Below are 16550 nucleotides of genomic sequence, written 5' to 3'. Positions count from 1 at the left end.
GTTCCAACATCTTTACAGAAGAGTTGAGGCTGTTATAGCAGAAAAGGGGGGGGGGGGATCATCTCCATTTTGATGTCCATGATTTTGGAATGAGATTTTCATCGAGCAGGTATCCACATACTTTGGTCAAGTAGTGTATTTTAAAAGGTCAATAGCTCCAAATTTCAATTACTTAAAAACCTCAAACTCCTTATAAATTGTAACATTTCATATACAAATACTGAATGCATTTAATGAGACAGCTAAAATATATATTGTCCCATTTACATTGTGTAATTTGTTGACAGTCTCTTACTAGCCCCAGGGATAGGCTATCCAATGTCAAACCAATTTTGCCACAGTCCCACACGAGCCGGCTGAAGGTAATTGGCAAAAGAAGTGGGCTAGCACTAGCTTGCCTAGGTGACTTCAAGACACAAGACCTAGTTAAGCTGTTTGAAGTTATCTAAAAGGGTGTGTTTGTGTAATTGTGAACTATTTTGACAGAGTGAATGTACAAACGCTTGCCACGTGCAATCACACAAAGAGAGACACCCACATTAAGCCACCCCTCAAGACTTTGTTTGGCTTCAGCCTCTTAAATTATTGGTCTCGTTTTTTGGGGCTTTGGCCTCTTAATGACCAAGCCAAAAAAAAACGAGTCCAATAATTAAGCATAAAATCCCTGTTGTCGATATTTAAAAAAATATTATCTTAAATATGAACTGTTTGTGTTGACCTGACAACCAAAATGGATGTCTTTCCCATTTTTTCCATCAGGGTTTGGGTCTTGAGTGGAATTTTACAGTCAGTGCATGGCTAAGACCGAAAGGCATGTACTGTACTCGAAGCGGTACTTACCGCACACAGCCATGGCGGGAGCCCCTTGCCATATTATGATGAACGAGAGCAATTCAGCTCGAGGAGGTAGTGATGGCAGAGCCAGGTCAGGGGAACCGAGGGGGGAGGGTGTTTTTAGGAGATTATTAAAGAGACAAAAATGAAAGGTAGCCATTTTTTACAATGTCCCATAATGCCTGTGGAACGATGCGTGGAGGAAAAGTGGATTATCTGTTTTTTTGGCGAGCCGGCAAGAGCTGGCAAGCCGACATGATGTGGGGAACAAATGGGGCCTGTCATCATAATTAAGAAACATGCAGTTGGCTCTCAACTTGATATTCAGATGAGCTAGTCCCAAACAGAGTCCTCGATACATTTTCCAGAGATGGATAGATTATGTATCTGGAACAGAAAGGCGCTGTTCTTTCAGAAGCTGCTCGGTGGTAAGTAATTCAAAGGACCACCTTTAAAGGAAGTTGTCTAAATTAGTGGTATTATGTTGGAAGAAAGGGCCAGCCCTACTTCATTCATCATTTTAAAAGGCAACTGATTGACCATCTTGAGCCAAAGCAGAAAATGTTTTGATATCATAAGCTCGTTCCAGTTTTTAACTCTGCAAGACATTTAATATAGAACAAAATGCCCACTACTCTAGCAGTGGCTTCACTGCTAGAAGAAAAGGTGTGAAATAGAACCAAAAAAGGTTCTAGGGCTAGCTTCATATATGGCCCTCCAAAAGGATCTATCTAGACCTGCAAAGCACCCTTTTTAGCAGTATACTATAACCCATTGGTGAGTTGATGACTATGGACACTGGTCTCCTGAAGGACAATCAATCAAGTTTAGTTTTTAAGTCCCTTTTACAGCAGTTGTCACAAAGTGCTTATACAGAAACACAGCATAAAACCCCAACGAGTAAGCAATGCAGCTATAGAAGCACGGTGGCTAGGAAATACTCCCTAGAAAGCCAGGAACCTAGGAAGAAACCTAGAGAGGAGCCAGGCTCTGAGGGGTGGTCAGTCCTCTTCTGACTCTGCCTGATAAAGATTACAAGAGTACATGGCCATTAAGGCCAGATTGTTCTTCAAGTTGTTCTAACCTTCATAGATGAACAGCAGGGTCGTCAAATAATAACCACATACAGTGGCAAGAAAAAGTATGTGAACCCTTTGGAATTACCTGGATTTCTGCATACATTTGTCATAAAATTTGATCTGATCTTGATCTAAGTCACAACAATGGACAAACACAGTGTGCTTAAACTAATAACACAACTTATTGTATTTTTCTTGTCTATATTGAATACATAATTTAAATATTCACAGTGTAGGTTGGAAAAAAGTATGTGAACACCTAGGCTAAGGACTTCTCCAAAAGCTAATTGGAGTCAGGAGTCAGCTAACCAGGAGTTCAGTCAATGAGACAAAATTGGAGATGTTGGTTAGAGATGCCCTGCCCTTTTCAGGGTTTACTAGAAGTGGTGGGTAGTGGGTAGAGGCGCAGAGAGCAGAGGGTTCAGGGAAATGTAATTATGTATTCTCCGGCACAAACGGTCACGCCAAATTGCAGGGCGCATAACACTGACTAGCCCAAACACAGGACAAACAGTCCGGAGAAAACTAAACGAAAACACATTCACAACCAACAGAGTAACAAATAATCCGCACAAACCTAAGCGGGCCTAACAGGTTTAAGCAGACAAAAATCAAGAAACACAAAAAGGAACAGGTGCAACTAATAAGACTATACTAACAGAAAAGGAAAAAGGGATCGGTGGCGGCTAGTTGACCGGCGACAGGCAGGGGAGCCACCTTCGGTGGGAGTCGTGACAGCCCTGTTAAAAATTATTCACAAAATTTGAGTTTGCTATTTACAAGAAGTATTGCCAGATGTGAACCATGCCTCGAACAAAATATATTTCACCAGACCTAATATTAAGAATTGTTGACTTGCATGAAGCTTTAAAGGGTTACAAAAGTATCTCTAAAAGCCTTGATGTTCATCAGTCCACGCACGGTAAGACAAATTGTCTATAAATTGAGAAAGTTCAGCACTGTTGCTACTCTCCCTAGGAGTGGCCGTCTTGCAAAGTTGACTGCAAGAGCACAGTGCAGAGTGCTCAATGAGGTTAAGAAGAATCCTAGTGTCAGCTAGACTTATAGAAATCTTTGAAACATGCTAGCATCTCTGTTGACAAGTCTACCATACGTAAAACACTAAACAACAATGGTGTTCATGGGAGGATTACAACGGAAGAACCCATTGCTGTCCAAAAACAACATTTATGAATGTCTGAAGTTCGCAAAAGAGCACCTGGATGTTCCACAGTGCTACTTGCAAAATATTCTAGGGACAGATGAAACTAAAGGTTGAGTTGTTTGGAACACTATGTGTGGAGAACAACAACAACACTATGTGTGGAGAAAAAAAAGAACAGCACACCAACATCAAAAACCTCATCCCAACTGTAAAGTATGGTGAAGGGTTTGGGACTGCTTTCCCGCCTCAGGTCCTGGACAGCTTGCTATCGTCGACAGAAAAATGAATTCCCAAGTTTATCAAGACATTTTGCAGGAGAATGTAAGGCTATCTGTCCACCAATTGTAGCTCAACAGAAGTTGGGTGATGCAACAGGACAACGACCCAAAACACAGAAGAAAAATCAACAACAGAATGTCTTCAACAGAAGACAATATGGCTTCTGGAGTGGCTCAGTCCGAGTCCTGACCTCCACCGAATTGAGATGCTGTGGCATGACCTCAAGAGAGCGGTTCGACACCAGACATCCCAAGAATATTGCTGAACTGAAACAGTTTTGTAAAGAGAAATGGTCCAAAACTCCACCTAACCGGTGTGCAGGTCTGATTCGTAACTACAGAAAATGTTTGGTTGAGGTTATTGCTTCTAAAGGAGGGTCAACCAGTTATTAAATCCAAGGGTTCACATACGTTTTCCACTCTGTGAATATTTATACGGTGTGTTCAATAAAGACACGAAAAATAATAAATGTTTGTGTGTTATTAGTTTAAGCAGACTGTGTTTGTCTATTGTTGTGACTTAGATGAAGATCAAATGTTATGACCAATTTATGCAAAAATCTTGGTAATTCCAAAGGGTTCGATAACTTTTTCTTGCCACTGTAGGTTATAGAGGGTGCAACAGGTCAGCACTTCAGTAGCAAATGTCAGTTGGCATTTCATGCTATAGCTGAGCAATCAGAGGGTGACATACAGACAGACAGACAGACAGACAGACAGACAGACAGACAGACAGACGCATGCACCCACGCACGCTTGCACACACACATTTACACTGGCCTGGGAAGAGCTGCAGTTGACAGGTGAGGGGGAGCGCATGTGGAAGCTTGCACTGCTTCATTTATCAATTTAATTCATTAATTTAATTCAACTATTTCCTGAATGGACAGATTGCATGAAATTTGCACCAGAGTGCATATGGCCCAGTACATCACTGGGGCCAAGCCACCTGCCATCCAGGAGCAGACAGTGCTGCTACTCGCTGTTTATCATCTATTATCTATGCATAGTCACTTTACCCTACATGTACATATTACCTCAATAACCTTGACTAACCAGTAGCCCCGCACATTGACTTGGTACCGGTACCCCCTCTATATAGCTTAGTTATTGTTATTTTATTGTTGCTCTTTTATTTTTTTACTTTAGTTAATTTAGTAAATATTCTTAAATTGGAGTTGTCTATTTTTTTTGCTTTACAATTATTTTTCTTAAAACTGCATTGTTGGTTAAGGGCTTGTAAGTAAGCATTTCACGGTAAGGTCTACACCTATTGTATTCGGCGCATGTGACAAATAAAATGTATTTTGACAATTTACAGGACATTTGTCTACTAACTTTTTCATTTCTAATCATGGTCAAACAACATTTTGTGGCTTTTCAGTGGAAATAATTGGATTTGTGAGAAATTTGCAAAGTTGAGACATCCGGAATGCTCATGAAATTCTAATTTAGACATCCGACAGTCCCTTTAATGGACAAAATGTCACAGTTGCTCAAAGAGTATGTTCACATGTGAGTGACAAAGGCAGGTATGATATAACCTGGCTATTAACATTTGACTGGATCTCACATGGATATGACAAGGATTCCGACAATAGTCTGACGCAGTCGCACAACTGACACTGACATTGTGTTCTTGGGAGCTGTTCTTCAAACTTTTTTAATGGAGAATTTCAATGGTTTAGAACACTATTAACCACATTGGTTTCCACTGCTGGTAACAATACCTTGAAATTGCAATCACTATATCAGCATTTTGATAGTGACTCAATGATCATACGTTTTTTTAACCTTTTTTGTACGGTTGGTTCGTTGTATAATTTCTTGAGGAACGTCAAAACTCTTACAATCAGATTGGCTATTTCTATCTTGCCTTTCCAGTTTCTCTGCTGCTGATTGGGGAACAGACCAATCAGAGACTGGGATTTACACCTGGCCCTTGCAGCTGATTATTGGGAAGAGTGTTATTCTTTTTCCCACTGTACCCTAGTTTGTGTGGGTTTTAACCAGAAGTCCAGTATGCAGTCCCATATCATCGTAGCCCTCCTCACAGGCCCAATTCACAGCCTCCGCAAGGTCTAGTACTTAATGTCCAGAGTAGCAATACCTAATCAACATCCCTTTTACCTGGGATATGTATTTTTAGGTTAGAAATTGAGGGGGAAAAGATCAAGGCACTTGTGAACTTTATGATCTAAGGCCTTGGGGTAGGTTGAGGCGGTTGGTCTGTCCATATGCTTTATTGGGTTGAGCTGGTGGTATGGAAGCCCCGGATCCAATGTACTTACCCACCTAGGGATGGAGGAAGATGGGAAGGAGTTGGATTTAAGCACCCCCAACCTTTCCCACCACCACCACTATATCCAACTCTATTGGTCTTGAGGTAAGAGTGCCCCCTATTGGACAAATCAACACCATGCAACTTCAGATTGGGGTTATCCAGCCAAGTATTCACCAAGCTTAAACCTGGGCCATGTTCATTAGGGCTCAAAACTACAAATGTTTAAAATGTTTAACAACGGAAATGAAAATGAGTGTTTCTTATTGGACAAGTACAGGTAGTCCCCATCTGTTTCAGTTTGCTTTCTTTGGTTTATGGTCCCTAATGAACACAACCCTGCTTATCTCCAACTGTTTGGAAATTAAGAGAGCTGTGCAAAGGCATGGTAAGCAAAGAATGTCACTAAGTTGTTATTTGTCTGTTTTTCTCCTCAGCCAATGGTGAATTTCCTCCAACGGTAACCGGCACCACTAAACTGCCATTGAAACCAACCAATCAGAACATTAAAACAACCACCCCGTCCAATGGGAACTCAAGAACATTGTCAGACCTTCCTACTCCAACTGACTGTAAGTGTCCATCTGTTGTTGTATAGTTGTGAGTGTCTCAGGCGTAGGCGCTGTATTTGTAATATACAGAAAAGCAGTCTGAGAGGGAAGGTTATACATTTTTATCTCTGAATCTCAAGTTAGAACAATGTTCTCCACTCCCACACATAAAGACACTCTCTCCTCTCTCGTGACACGCAACCTAACACACAGACCCACACACAGTTACCCAGGCAGTCTATTTACACTCACTCCACACATATTATAAAAAAGGCACACTTGCTTTTACCTCAAACAAAGTAAGTGCGCCACCTACCGGATTCATCCATAACCACGGTAGGTAACGGTAGGTCTCATTTATGGATCAAATGGAGCAGGACGGACAGTTTTGAAGTGCAAAACGCTCCAATTTGCCTCCAGAGAATGTCAATGCAGATCGTTTCACCGAGTTGACATTTTCCACCTTAGATTCTTCCAACCTCTACTGCATATATTAACATTGTAAGCTGGAATTGGCTCCTTTTAGAGAACTAGAGAAATGTTAAACCGCACGCAACAATGATTGACTATTACAGAATAAAAGTGAATACAACAAACTATGAAATAACACATATGGAATCATGTAGTAAATAAAAAAGTGTTAAACAAATCAAAATATATTTATATTTGAGATACTTCAAAGAAACTTTCAAAGTTCTTGAACTTTTCCGGATTGACTGACCTTCATGTCTTCAAGTAATGATGGACTGTCATTTCTCTTTGCTTATTTGAGCTGTTCTTGCAATAATATGGACTTTTTCCAAATAGGGCTATCTTCTGTATACCACCCCTACCTTGTCACAACACAACTGACTGGCTCAAACACATTAAGAAGCAAAGAAATTCCACAAATGAACTTTTAACAAGGCACACCTGTTAATTGATTGTCTTTTGGGTGGTGGACCATTATTGATACACATGGGAAACTGTTTAGTGTGAAAAACCCAGCAGCTTTGCAGTTCTTGACACAAACCGGTGCTCCTGGCACCTACTACCAGATCCCATTCAAAGGTACTTAAATCTTTTGTCTTGACCATTCAATGGCACACATACACAATCTGTCTCAATGGTCTCAAGGCTTAAAAAAATCCTGCCTTTTCCCCTTCATCTACACTGATTGAAGTGGATTTAACAAGTAACATCAATATGGAATCATAGCTTTCACCTGGATTCACCTGGTCAGTCTATGTCATGGAAAGGGCAGGTGTTTTTAATGTTTTGTATACTCAGTGAATATAAAACACACAGAAATCCAGTTTTTGACTCCACTGGGCCTTTAACATAGACAGGTTGGTTGTTTAGCAACAAATCCGACGTGTGCTTAACTACGGGGCAAAACAGACGGGGTTGGCTTAGATTGTTGACAACATATAAGCTACAGTGCCTTGCGAAAGTATTCGGCCCCCTTGAACTTTGCGACCTTTTGCTACATTTCAGGCTTCAAACATAAAGATATAAAACTGTATTTTTTTGTGAAGAATCAACAACAAGTGGGACACAATCATGAAGTGGAACGACATTTATTGGATATTTCAAACTTTTTTAACAAATGAAAAACTGAAAAATTGGGCGTACAAAATTATTCAGCCCCCTTAAGTTAATACTTATACTGTAGCGCCACCTTTTGCTGCAATTACAGCGGTAAGTCGCTTGGGGTATGTCTCTATCAGTTTTGCACATCGAGAGACTGAAATTTTTTCCCATTCCTCCTTGCAAAACAGCTCGAGCTCAGTGAGGTTGGATGGAGAGCATTTGTGAACAGCAGTTTTCAGTTCTTTCCACAGATTCTCGATTGGATTCAGGTCTGGACTTTGACTTGGCCATTCTAACACCTGGATATGTTTATTTTTGAACCATTCCATTGTAGATTTTGCTTTATGTTTTGGATCATTGTCTTGTTGGAAGACAAATCTCCGTCCCAGTCTCAGGTCTTTTGCAGACTCCATCAGGTTTTCTTCCAGAATGGTCCTGTATTTGGCTCCATCCATCTTCCCATCAATTTGAACCATCTTCCCTGTCCCTGCTGAAGAAAAGCAGGCCCAAACCATGATGCTGCCACCACCATGTTTGACAGTGGGGATGGTGTGTTCAGCTGTGTTGCTTTTACGCCAAACATAACGTTTTGCATTGTTGCCAAAAAGTTCCATTTTGGTTTCATCTGACCAGAGCACCTTCTTCCACATGTTTGGTGTGTCTCCCAGGTGGCTTGTGGCAAACTTTAAACAACACTTTTTATGGATATCTTTAAGAAATGGCTTTCTTCTTGCCACTCTTCCATAAAGGCCAGATTTGTGCAATATACGACTGATTGTTGTCCTATGGACAGAGTCTCCCACCTCAGCTGTAGATCTCTGCAGTTCATCCAGAGTGATCATGGGCCTCTTGGCTGCATCTCTGATCAGTCTTCTCCTTGTATGAGCTGAAAGTTTAGAGGGGCGGCCAGGTCTTGGTAGATTTGCAGTGGTCTGATACTCCTTCCATTTCAATAGTATCGCTTGCACAGTGCTCCTTGGGATGTTTAAAGCTTGGGAAATATTTTTGTATCCAAATCTGGCTTTAAACTTCTTCACAACAGTATCTCGGACCTGCCTGGTGTGTTCCTTGTTCTTCATGATGCTCTCTGCGCTTTTAACGGACCTCTGAGACTATCGCAGTGCAGGTGCATTTATACGGAGACTTGATTACACACAGGTGGATTGTATTTATCATCATTAGTCATTTAGATCAACATTGGATCATTCAGAGATCATCACTGAACTTCTGGAGAGAGTTTGCTGCACTGATAGTAAAGGGGCTGAATAATTTTGCACGCCCAATTTTTCCGTTTTTGATTTTTAAAAAAAGTTTGAAATATCCAATAAATGTCGTTCCACTTCATGATTGTGTCCCACTTGTTGTTGATTCTTCACAAAAAAATACAGTTTTATATCTTTATGTTTGAAGCCTGAAATGTGGCAAAAGGTCGCAAAGTTCAAGGGGGCCGAATACTTTCGCAAGGCACTGTATATTTAGTTTCCAATGTTTACTGAAAACATTAATACATTTTCACAATGAGCACTTGTTGTTGCTCAAATACATTGTTAAAGTTGTTCATTTCCAGTGGATTTTAGCCAAATTAGCGTAGACGTGACATCAGTCAAATCACCTCAAGACAAGACATGGTATCAATAACAATATAAAACTAGCCGAATCAAGCCACCTACAATTCCCCACATGGCAGCTTCTTGTCATTGTTGCTAGATCTCTGGCCATCAGAATTACAACAACACACAGATCTCTGCCCCATTTGAAGCGTGAGCATCGTTTTTGTGACACTTATTTCCTGGTTTTTACCCCCCCCCCCCCCCCCCCCTATGTAGATGAAGATAATGATACCCAAGTATCAGAATGAACCAATAGGAAGCTATATGCAAATAACTGAAATTCATTTGAACTTCGTCGGCAAGAGTCTGTATTGAAAAGATTCCCATGTCAAGGGAGATACCTGTTTGGCCAATCCCTAGCTGCTGGGCTCTCAGTCCTGGCCCAGGGGGGTCTGGCGCACTGTTGGTTGTTACTCTGGCCTTGGCCTAACACACCTGAAACCAATAATTCATGTTTCACTAAGATCCTAAAGTTGAGTGGGATGTGTTGGGTTGGGGTGCTGTAGGGTGGTAGACCCCTAGGGGCAGGACTGGGCGATCCAGCTCTATTGTGTGGAAGTAAAAAGAGCTCTACAGTACTATTAGGCCTATGATATGAATTACAGTGCACTCTGTAGTTATTGGGACAGTGAAGCATTTCTGTTTGGCTCTATACTTACAATCAAACAATGACTATGAAGTTAAAGTGCAGACTGTCAGTTTTCATTTGAGGGTATTTTCATATTGGGGGAACCGTTTAGAAATGACACCCCATTTTAGGGGGGGGCAAAACTATTGGGACAAATTCACTTGTATGTGTATTAAAGTAGTAAAAGGTAAAGTATTCCGCTCCCACATTCATAACATGCATTGGCTTCATCAAGCTTGTGATTACACGTTTGTTGGATGCATTTGCTGTTTGTTTTGTTTGTGTTTCAGATAAGTCTGTGCCTAGTAGAAATTAATAAAGGCTACATTTAAAAAAAACGTTTTTTCTTTATTTAAATAGGCAAGTCAGTAAAGAACAAATTGTTATTTTCAATGATGGGCTAGAAACAGTGGGTTAACTGCCTTGTTCAGGGGCAGAACGACTGATTTTTACCTTGTCAGCTCGGGGATGAAATCTTGCAACCTTTCGGTTACTAGTCCAATGCTCTAACCACTAGGCTACCTGCCACCCCAAGTAAAAAATAAAGTTAATTAATTAATGAATGGTAAATAATGTATTGTGTCATTTTGGAGTCCCTTTTATTGTTAATCAGAATATAATATGTTTCTAAACACTACATTAATGTGGATGATACCATAATTACGGATAATCCTAAATTAATGGTGAATAATGTTAAGTGGGAAAGTTTCAGACAAACAAAAATCATACACCCAAGACATGTTAACCTCTCACCATCACAATAACATGGGAGGTTAGCATTTTTCGGGGGGGGGGGGGGGCATGATATTTGTGCGTCTAACTTTTTTACTCATGATTATTCACAGTTCATTAAGGATTATCCATAATCATGGTAGCATCCACATTCACGTATAAGTGTTTATTTGTATTTATTTAACTAGGCAAGTCTGCTAAGAACACATTTTTATTTAGAAACATATTCTGGGCCTAAAATATTATTTTTTAACCACCAGCCACTGTGGCAGGTAGATTATAAAATCTACCAGCCACTCAGATTTTTTACTTGCCAAAACAAAATTATGAGCATGCTTTGTCATGTTTCTAAAACAATAAACGTATTACAAGTAAGAATTAATGTAGTATGTTATTTAATTTAATTTAATTTTTTGGGACCTGAGTCTTTTAACCAAATTATCACAGATGAAACCAATGCCCCTTTAAGGACTGGTAACGTGACTCCTCGTGTTTGTGCCTGTGAGATTGAGAGTCTGACTAGTAGCAGAGCTGTCTTCTCTTCCCTAGCAGTTGAAACTCAAACATTGAAAAACAACCTAGTTTGTGAACAAAACAATGTAAATAGCCAAGAAACACAAGGACAAAGTCTCACTTCAGTAGACTTTTGTTTCAAGTAAATTAGACCAACTTTTATGCCTGTGTACAGCTCTTCTAAAAATGTTCTTTCACTCAGATCTTTGGGTGGGCACAGTACCCAGCCAGGTGGTGTTTTAGCGCAAGGTGGGATAAGCTATATAGGAGTCTACATACTTTTGGTTATGTAGTGTAGGTTTGAAGTCCTGGAGTGGGGGGAATGTATGTTGTGTGTGTGGGTGAATGCGGCTTTGAGTCTGGAGTGAAGGAGTTTGTTTGTGTCTGAGAGGGTGCTGATGAGAGGTATAATCTGGAGTTCTGTCTCTGTTGGGGGGATGGGCACAGGGGGTCTGGGAAAGGTTTGAGGGTGGAGGGCGGGGATGGGGTGGGGGGATGGGTATAGGGATACGGACTCAGATTAGGGAAAGGGTTAAGGTGTGGGCTGTTCGCCCAGGTCATGATTCAGTGCCAGCGTTCTGCAGGGAGAGTTATGGAGGTTAAGGTTAGGCTTAGGGTTAGGGTTACAATTAGGGTTAGGTTTAGGGTGAATAATGTTAGGGGTTTATAATGTTAGGGGTTTAGGGTTATGGTTATGTTAAGGGTTAGGGTTAGAGAAAGTAGGATTTTTAATTGGAATCAATTGTTTGGTCCCCAGGGCTTTGCAAGACCTTTCTCAGAACAGGTGCCCAAAATGAAAAAAGAGCACCCCTGACCTTGAATTGTTTTAGCGACTTTCATAATTCATATCTCGAAATTCATAACATACTAACTGCCTATAGTGAATATTTTCATTGTTGTTGCATATGCCTTTTTTTCCTGCAACAATACACTCATTAACAAGCTAGTTACATTGTCTCCTAATGACATTATTGACATTGAGAAAAAAGGGTAGACCATCATTGACATTGATGAATCACATACATTTTGTAGTTAGCTAGCTATAAAAAAAAATTTTTATTGATTGTAATTCATCTTCAATGCTCTTAAATAATAACTTCATAATATTCATAATCTTCTAAATCATGATATATGGCTGGCTGGCTCAGTGTGAATATTTTTGTATATGGCTTTAATTAAGCTAGAGTCTAGACTATCTGTGCATAATTTGTAAATTGGGAGGTGCCAGAACAAAAGGTGAGCACGAGATGGGGGTGACTGAACACATGAGATTAAAAAATAAAAAATAAAAAAAAAACATGTTTATAATAAAGCATTGCATGCATATCTGCACATGTGCATATTGGCATGAAGCAGTAGAGAAGAAGAGTTTACAGAAGTCACACATGTGGACCATTTTTAGGTGCCGAGGTCCGGGACGAATGTGGGCTTTTATAAACGCATTTCATGCAATTCTAAAATATTTTACATGACTGAAGACTCTGGCATAATCTAACTCACAAACAATCGAAATGACAGGCTAATTTGACACTGACAGACTGAGAATCTGAGACACAACATATTGTACAGTATGAGTAGGAAATTATAGTCCTAAAAAAGCTTTCCAGTTTCACTGACTCAATGATGCAATGCGTTCGTGTTAAAAGCCTACCTCTCTCTTGTTTTACTTTGTATAAGCCTATTTTAAAGTTGATAGCCTACAGAAGCAGACAGATTAGTCTTCTCTTTTCAGCGGGAGCCATTTGCTTTCCAACCTGTGTTTTCCCACGGTGGTATTTGAAATATTTCGAAAGTTCTGTTTTGTCTGCATGCTGTTCACTGAGAGGGCTACACAATCCACAGCTAGGCACATTTTTTAAATAAGTTATAGATCCTTTGTAGGCCTACACATGGTGTAGAGGACTATTTAGAATTGAGGGCAGTGGGTTCAGAACAACAACAAAAAACATGTGAGGGCAAAGGGGCAGGTGCTCAGGCACAGGTAGACCCCTATCTGTGCATGTACCAGTTTGTCCCCATAAGGACAGTAAAACCTGTGTGTGTGTGTGTGTGTGTGTGTGTGTGTGTGTGTGTGTGTGTGTGTGTGTGTGTGTGTGTGTGTGTGTGTGTGTGTGTGTGTGTGAGAGAGAAAGAGGGTGTTCATATGTGTGTGAGAAGGTGTGCGTGTAGTGTGTGTAGGACTGGCCATTTCTGTGGCATACATGTGTTTGACAACAGCTGATAATCAGAATGAACCAATGGTGGGAATAAACGTAACTGCGCATTAGATGACGCATTCTCAGTATGGATAAAATTGTATTTGTCACATGCGCCAAAAACAACAGGTGTAGTAGACCTTACAGTGAAATTGTCATGTGTGCTCCCTCTCCGGCCTCTAGGTCATCAGGCTGCTCATTATCCCGCACACCTGTGTCCATCTTCACACGCACCAGCGCCTCATGACACTCACCTGGACTCCATCACCTCCTTGATTACCTTCCCTATATATGTCACACCCTTTGGTTCCTACCCCAGGCGTTATTATTTCTGTTCATGTTTCAAGTCGGTGCGTTGTTTGTGTTTCTTGTTTTGCTCATTTATTGATTAAATGTATTCACTCCCTGAACTTGCTTCCCAACTTTCAGCGTACATCGTTACAGAAATGCTTACTTACAAGCCCATAACCAACAATGCCATTTTAAGAAAATTAAGTTTTAAGTAAAAATAGATAAGGAAAAAATAAGTAACAAAAAATTTAAGAGCAGTAGTAAAATAAGAGTAACAAGGCTATATACAGGGGGTAACGGTACAGAGTCAATGTGTGGGGGCACTGGTAGTCAAGGTTATTGAGGTAATATGCACATGTAGTATGTTGCGACTAGTATGTTTGTTTACTGCACTCATTTTACTTAAGAGTACGTTCTAAATTGTATGTAGAGCGATTAGTACACAGTATGCAGTTAAAGTGGGTACACTGGGGGCTTCACAGCTTCTTTATCTGGTTTGGTGGCAAGAAGACCAGCTTAAGAACCCATTTACTTTCACTGGATGGTTTAGAGTCCTTGTGTCACGCTCGTCGAAATGATGAGACCAAGGCGCAGCATGAATAGAGTTCCACATATTTGTAATCAACTGAAACTCACCGAAGCAAAACAACCAACCGAAACGTGAAGCTACTAGTGTGCACACAGGCACCTAACTGTAGACTAGATCCCACACCAGAAAGTTGGAAAAAGGGCTGCCTAAATATGATCCCCAATCAGAGACAACGATAAACAGCTGTCTCTGATTGGGAACCATATCAGGCCAACATAGAAATACAAAACTCCCTAGACCTACAACAACCCTAGACATACAAAACCCTAGACATACAACACTAGAGTACCCACCTTAGTCTCACCCTGACCTAACCAAAATATATAGAAAACAGAGATATCTAAGGTCAGGGCGTGACACCTTGTCCCTCTAACCTCAGATTCATGTCTGTTTTTGGGGCTGATGTTGACAGGTGGGGGAGATATCTAAATGACAATTTAGATCCCAAGTCTGGGATTTATTCCAACGCAGATCTGGATAAAACGAGAGACTTTTCAGAGTCTTTTCAGAGACTTTTCAGATGTTTGTGGAGATTGCGCTCACTGTAAACGCAGCAAATATTGACTCAAGCATAAATCTCCTTTACTGTAAATGTCACTCGCAGTACTGGTCGTTTATCTGTGCTTTTTTTAATCACAGCCCAAGTCTCTTGTCAGCAATGATGTCACTGGGTCCACAAGAGGGCATGTCCGCTTAGGGATTAAAAAGTGTGATTGTTTGCAAAAAAGTGATCAAATACATGTTATTAGCATTATTTGATAGATTATGGTATTTGCAACATTTCATTGATTTCGAAAAGCTCAATGGGTAACATTAATAGAATTGTTTTTCCTATAGCTCCAAGATGGCAGAGTTATCAACAACAACCCTTCAGCTGACAGTGGTACCTCCCCAACAGGCCTAAACCATTACAGTCACACCAAGAGTTCTAATTAATTGTCCTTCAATTCAGTGAAACACACTGGCTATACATATATGTTTATTTTCAAAATGGGTGACAATGTAAAACAGGACTGTTGTAGCATAATGACTTTCACTTTCACTTGGCACCTTGTGATTGATCCACATAAATCAAATGAGTCTGAAGCAACTGCAAACATTAGCTGTGCTATATATCTTTCTTTACTTCCTAGTCCGTTCAAGCCTGGTTAAACCAGACAGAACACTCACTCACCATTGTTTCACTTCACATCAGTGAAACATAGCAAAATCAGTTTGAATGTCAGGCTGAATTCTACAAATTGAGGCACTCGACACCTTGAAACTGTCCCGGCTCCTTAGGCGCCGTTCCCATCGTTCCCCCAAATCAGGCTTTAGTGACTCAATCAGTGTTAAATCCAGTCACGTCCATCTGACAAAAGTAATCTCATGCTAATCCAGGCTGAAAATAACTCCCCATTAGCAACAAATGCCTGGGATTACTTTGCAAATGAGGAGAAATGTTTGTCACCTGGCAAAGTGTGGCTGTCAGAAGAAAAAACTTGTACCTCCAAACCTGAAACTCTTCAGGAACTGGAAAAAAAAATGCCATATTACCATTCACCAAAATACAAAGACAAAACTTCAGAATACATTTGGAACACATGTTCTTGGTCCGATTCATGACATTTTCAGAGTAGGGGAGACTAGGGGCAATAATAAAATGTTTTGTTTTTTTTCTCTGTTGCTCAGAGACCACTTGAACTATGCCAGTAATTTTTTAAACATACATCTGTCTCCTAATCATTCATATCACGTAAAGGTCTGTACATAAGACGTCGGATCACAATATTTGATTTTAATCCGAAAAGTCTTAACTTCATGTTAGGAATTATCATATTATCATAGACATATGTATTGATTTTGCAAGAAATATAATTATGTCTATGTAAGTGGAACCGGTGCTGTACTGCACCACTGTAACTCTGCGTTGTGTGTGTGGTTGATTGAGACTATAGACATGGACTTTGGAGATCAGATAGTTTTAATCAAGCAGAATTCACACTCTGCATCCTGCATCTGCTTCCAAAAGTAAAGAAAACATTTGGTGAGCACATATGTTCTGTGAATCGTCGCCTCTTTCCCTCATAGTGCATCAAAATGATTTTTGAATACAAAAATTAGTACAGCCTCTCCTTATTATGCATCAACACATAACATATATTTTACATAGATAAAACCACATACCTGCATCCAAAAGAAGATAAAACATTTGTAGAGCACATATGTTCAGCGAATTGGGACTGGGATCAT

At 40.2% G+C, this 16550-nt stretch overlaps 1 protein-coding gene across 1 annotated transcript in view; it reads left to right on the top strand.

The window, feature by feature from the left end:
* alk (ALK receptor tyrosine kinase) overlaps positions 1-16550 on the top strand; it is a 698893-nt gene that overhangs the window by 614868 nt on the left and 67475 nt on the right. The window contains exon 11 of the mRNA XM_090220448.1: positions 6075-6209. Coding sequence (XP_090076574.1) covers positions 6075-6209 — 135 coding nt within the window. The remainder of the gene's footprint in view (positions 1-6074; positions 6210-16550) is intronic.

The sequence above is a fragment of the Oncorhynchus mykiss genome, chromosome 25, assembly GCF_057628025.1.
Source record: "Oncorhynchus mykiss isolate SJ-2025 chromosome 25, ASM5762802v1, whole genome shotgun sequence".
Lineage (NCBI taxonomy): Eukaryota > Metazoa > Chordata > Actinopteri > Salmoniformes > Salmonidae > Oncorhynchus > Oncorhynchus mykiss.
Note: the sequence above shows the minus strand (reverse complement) of the source record. Positions and strands in the feature narration are given on the sequence as shown.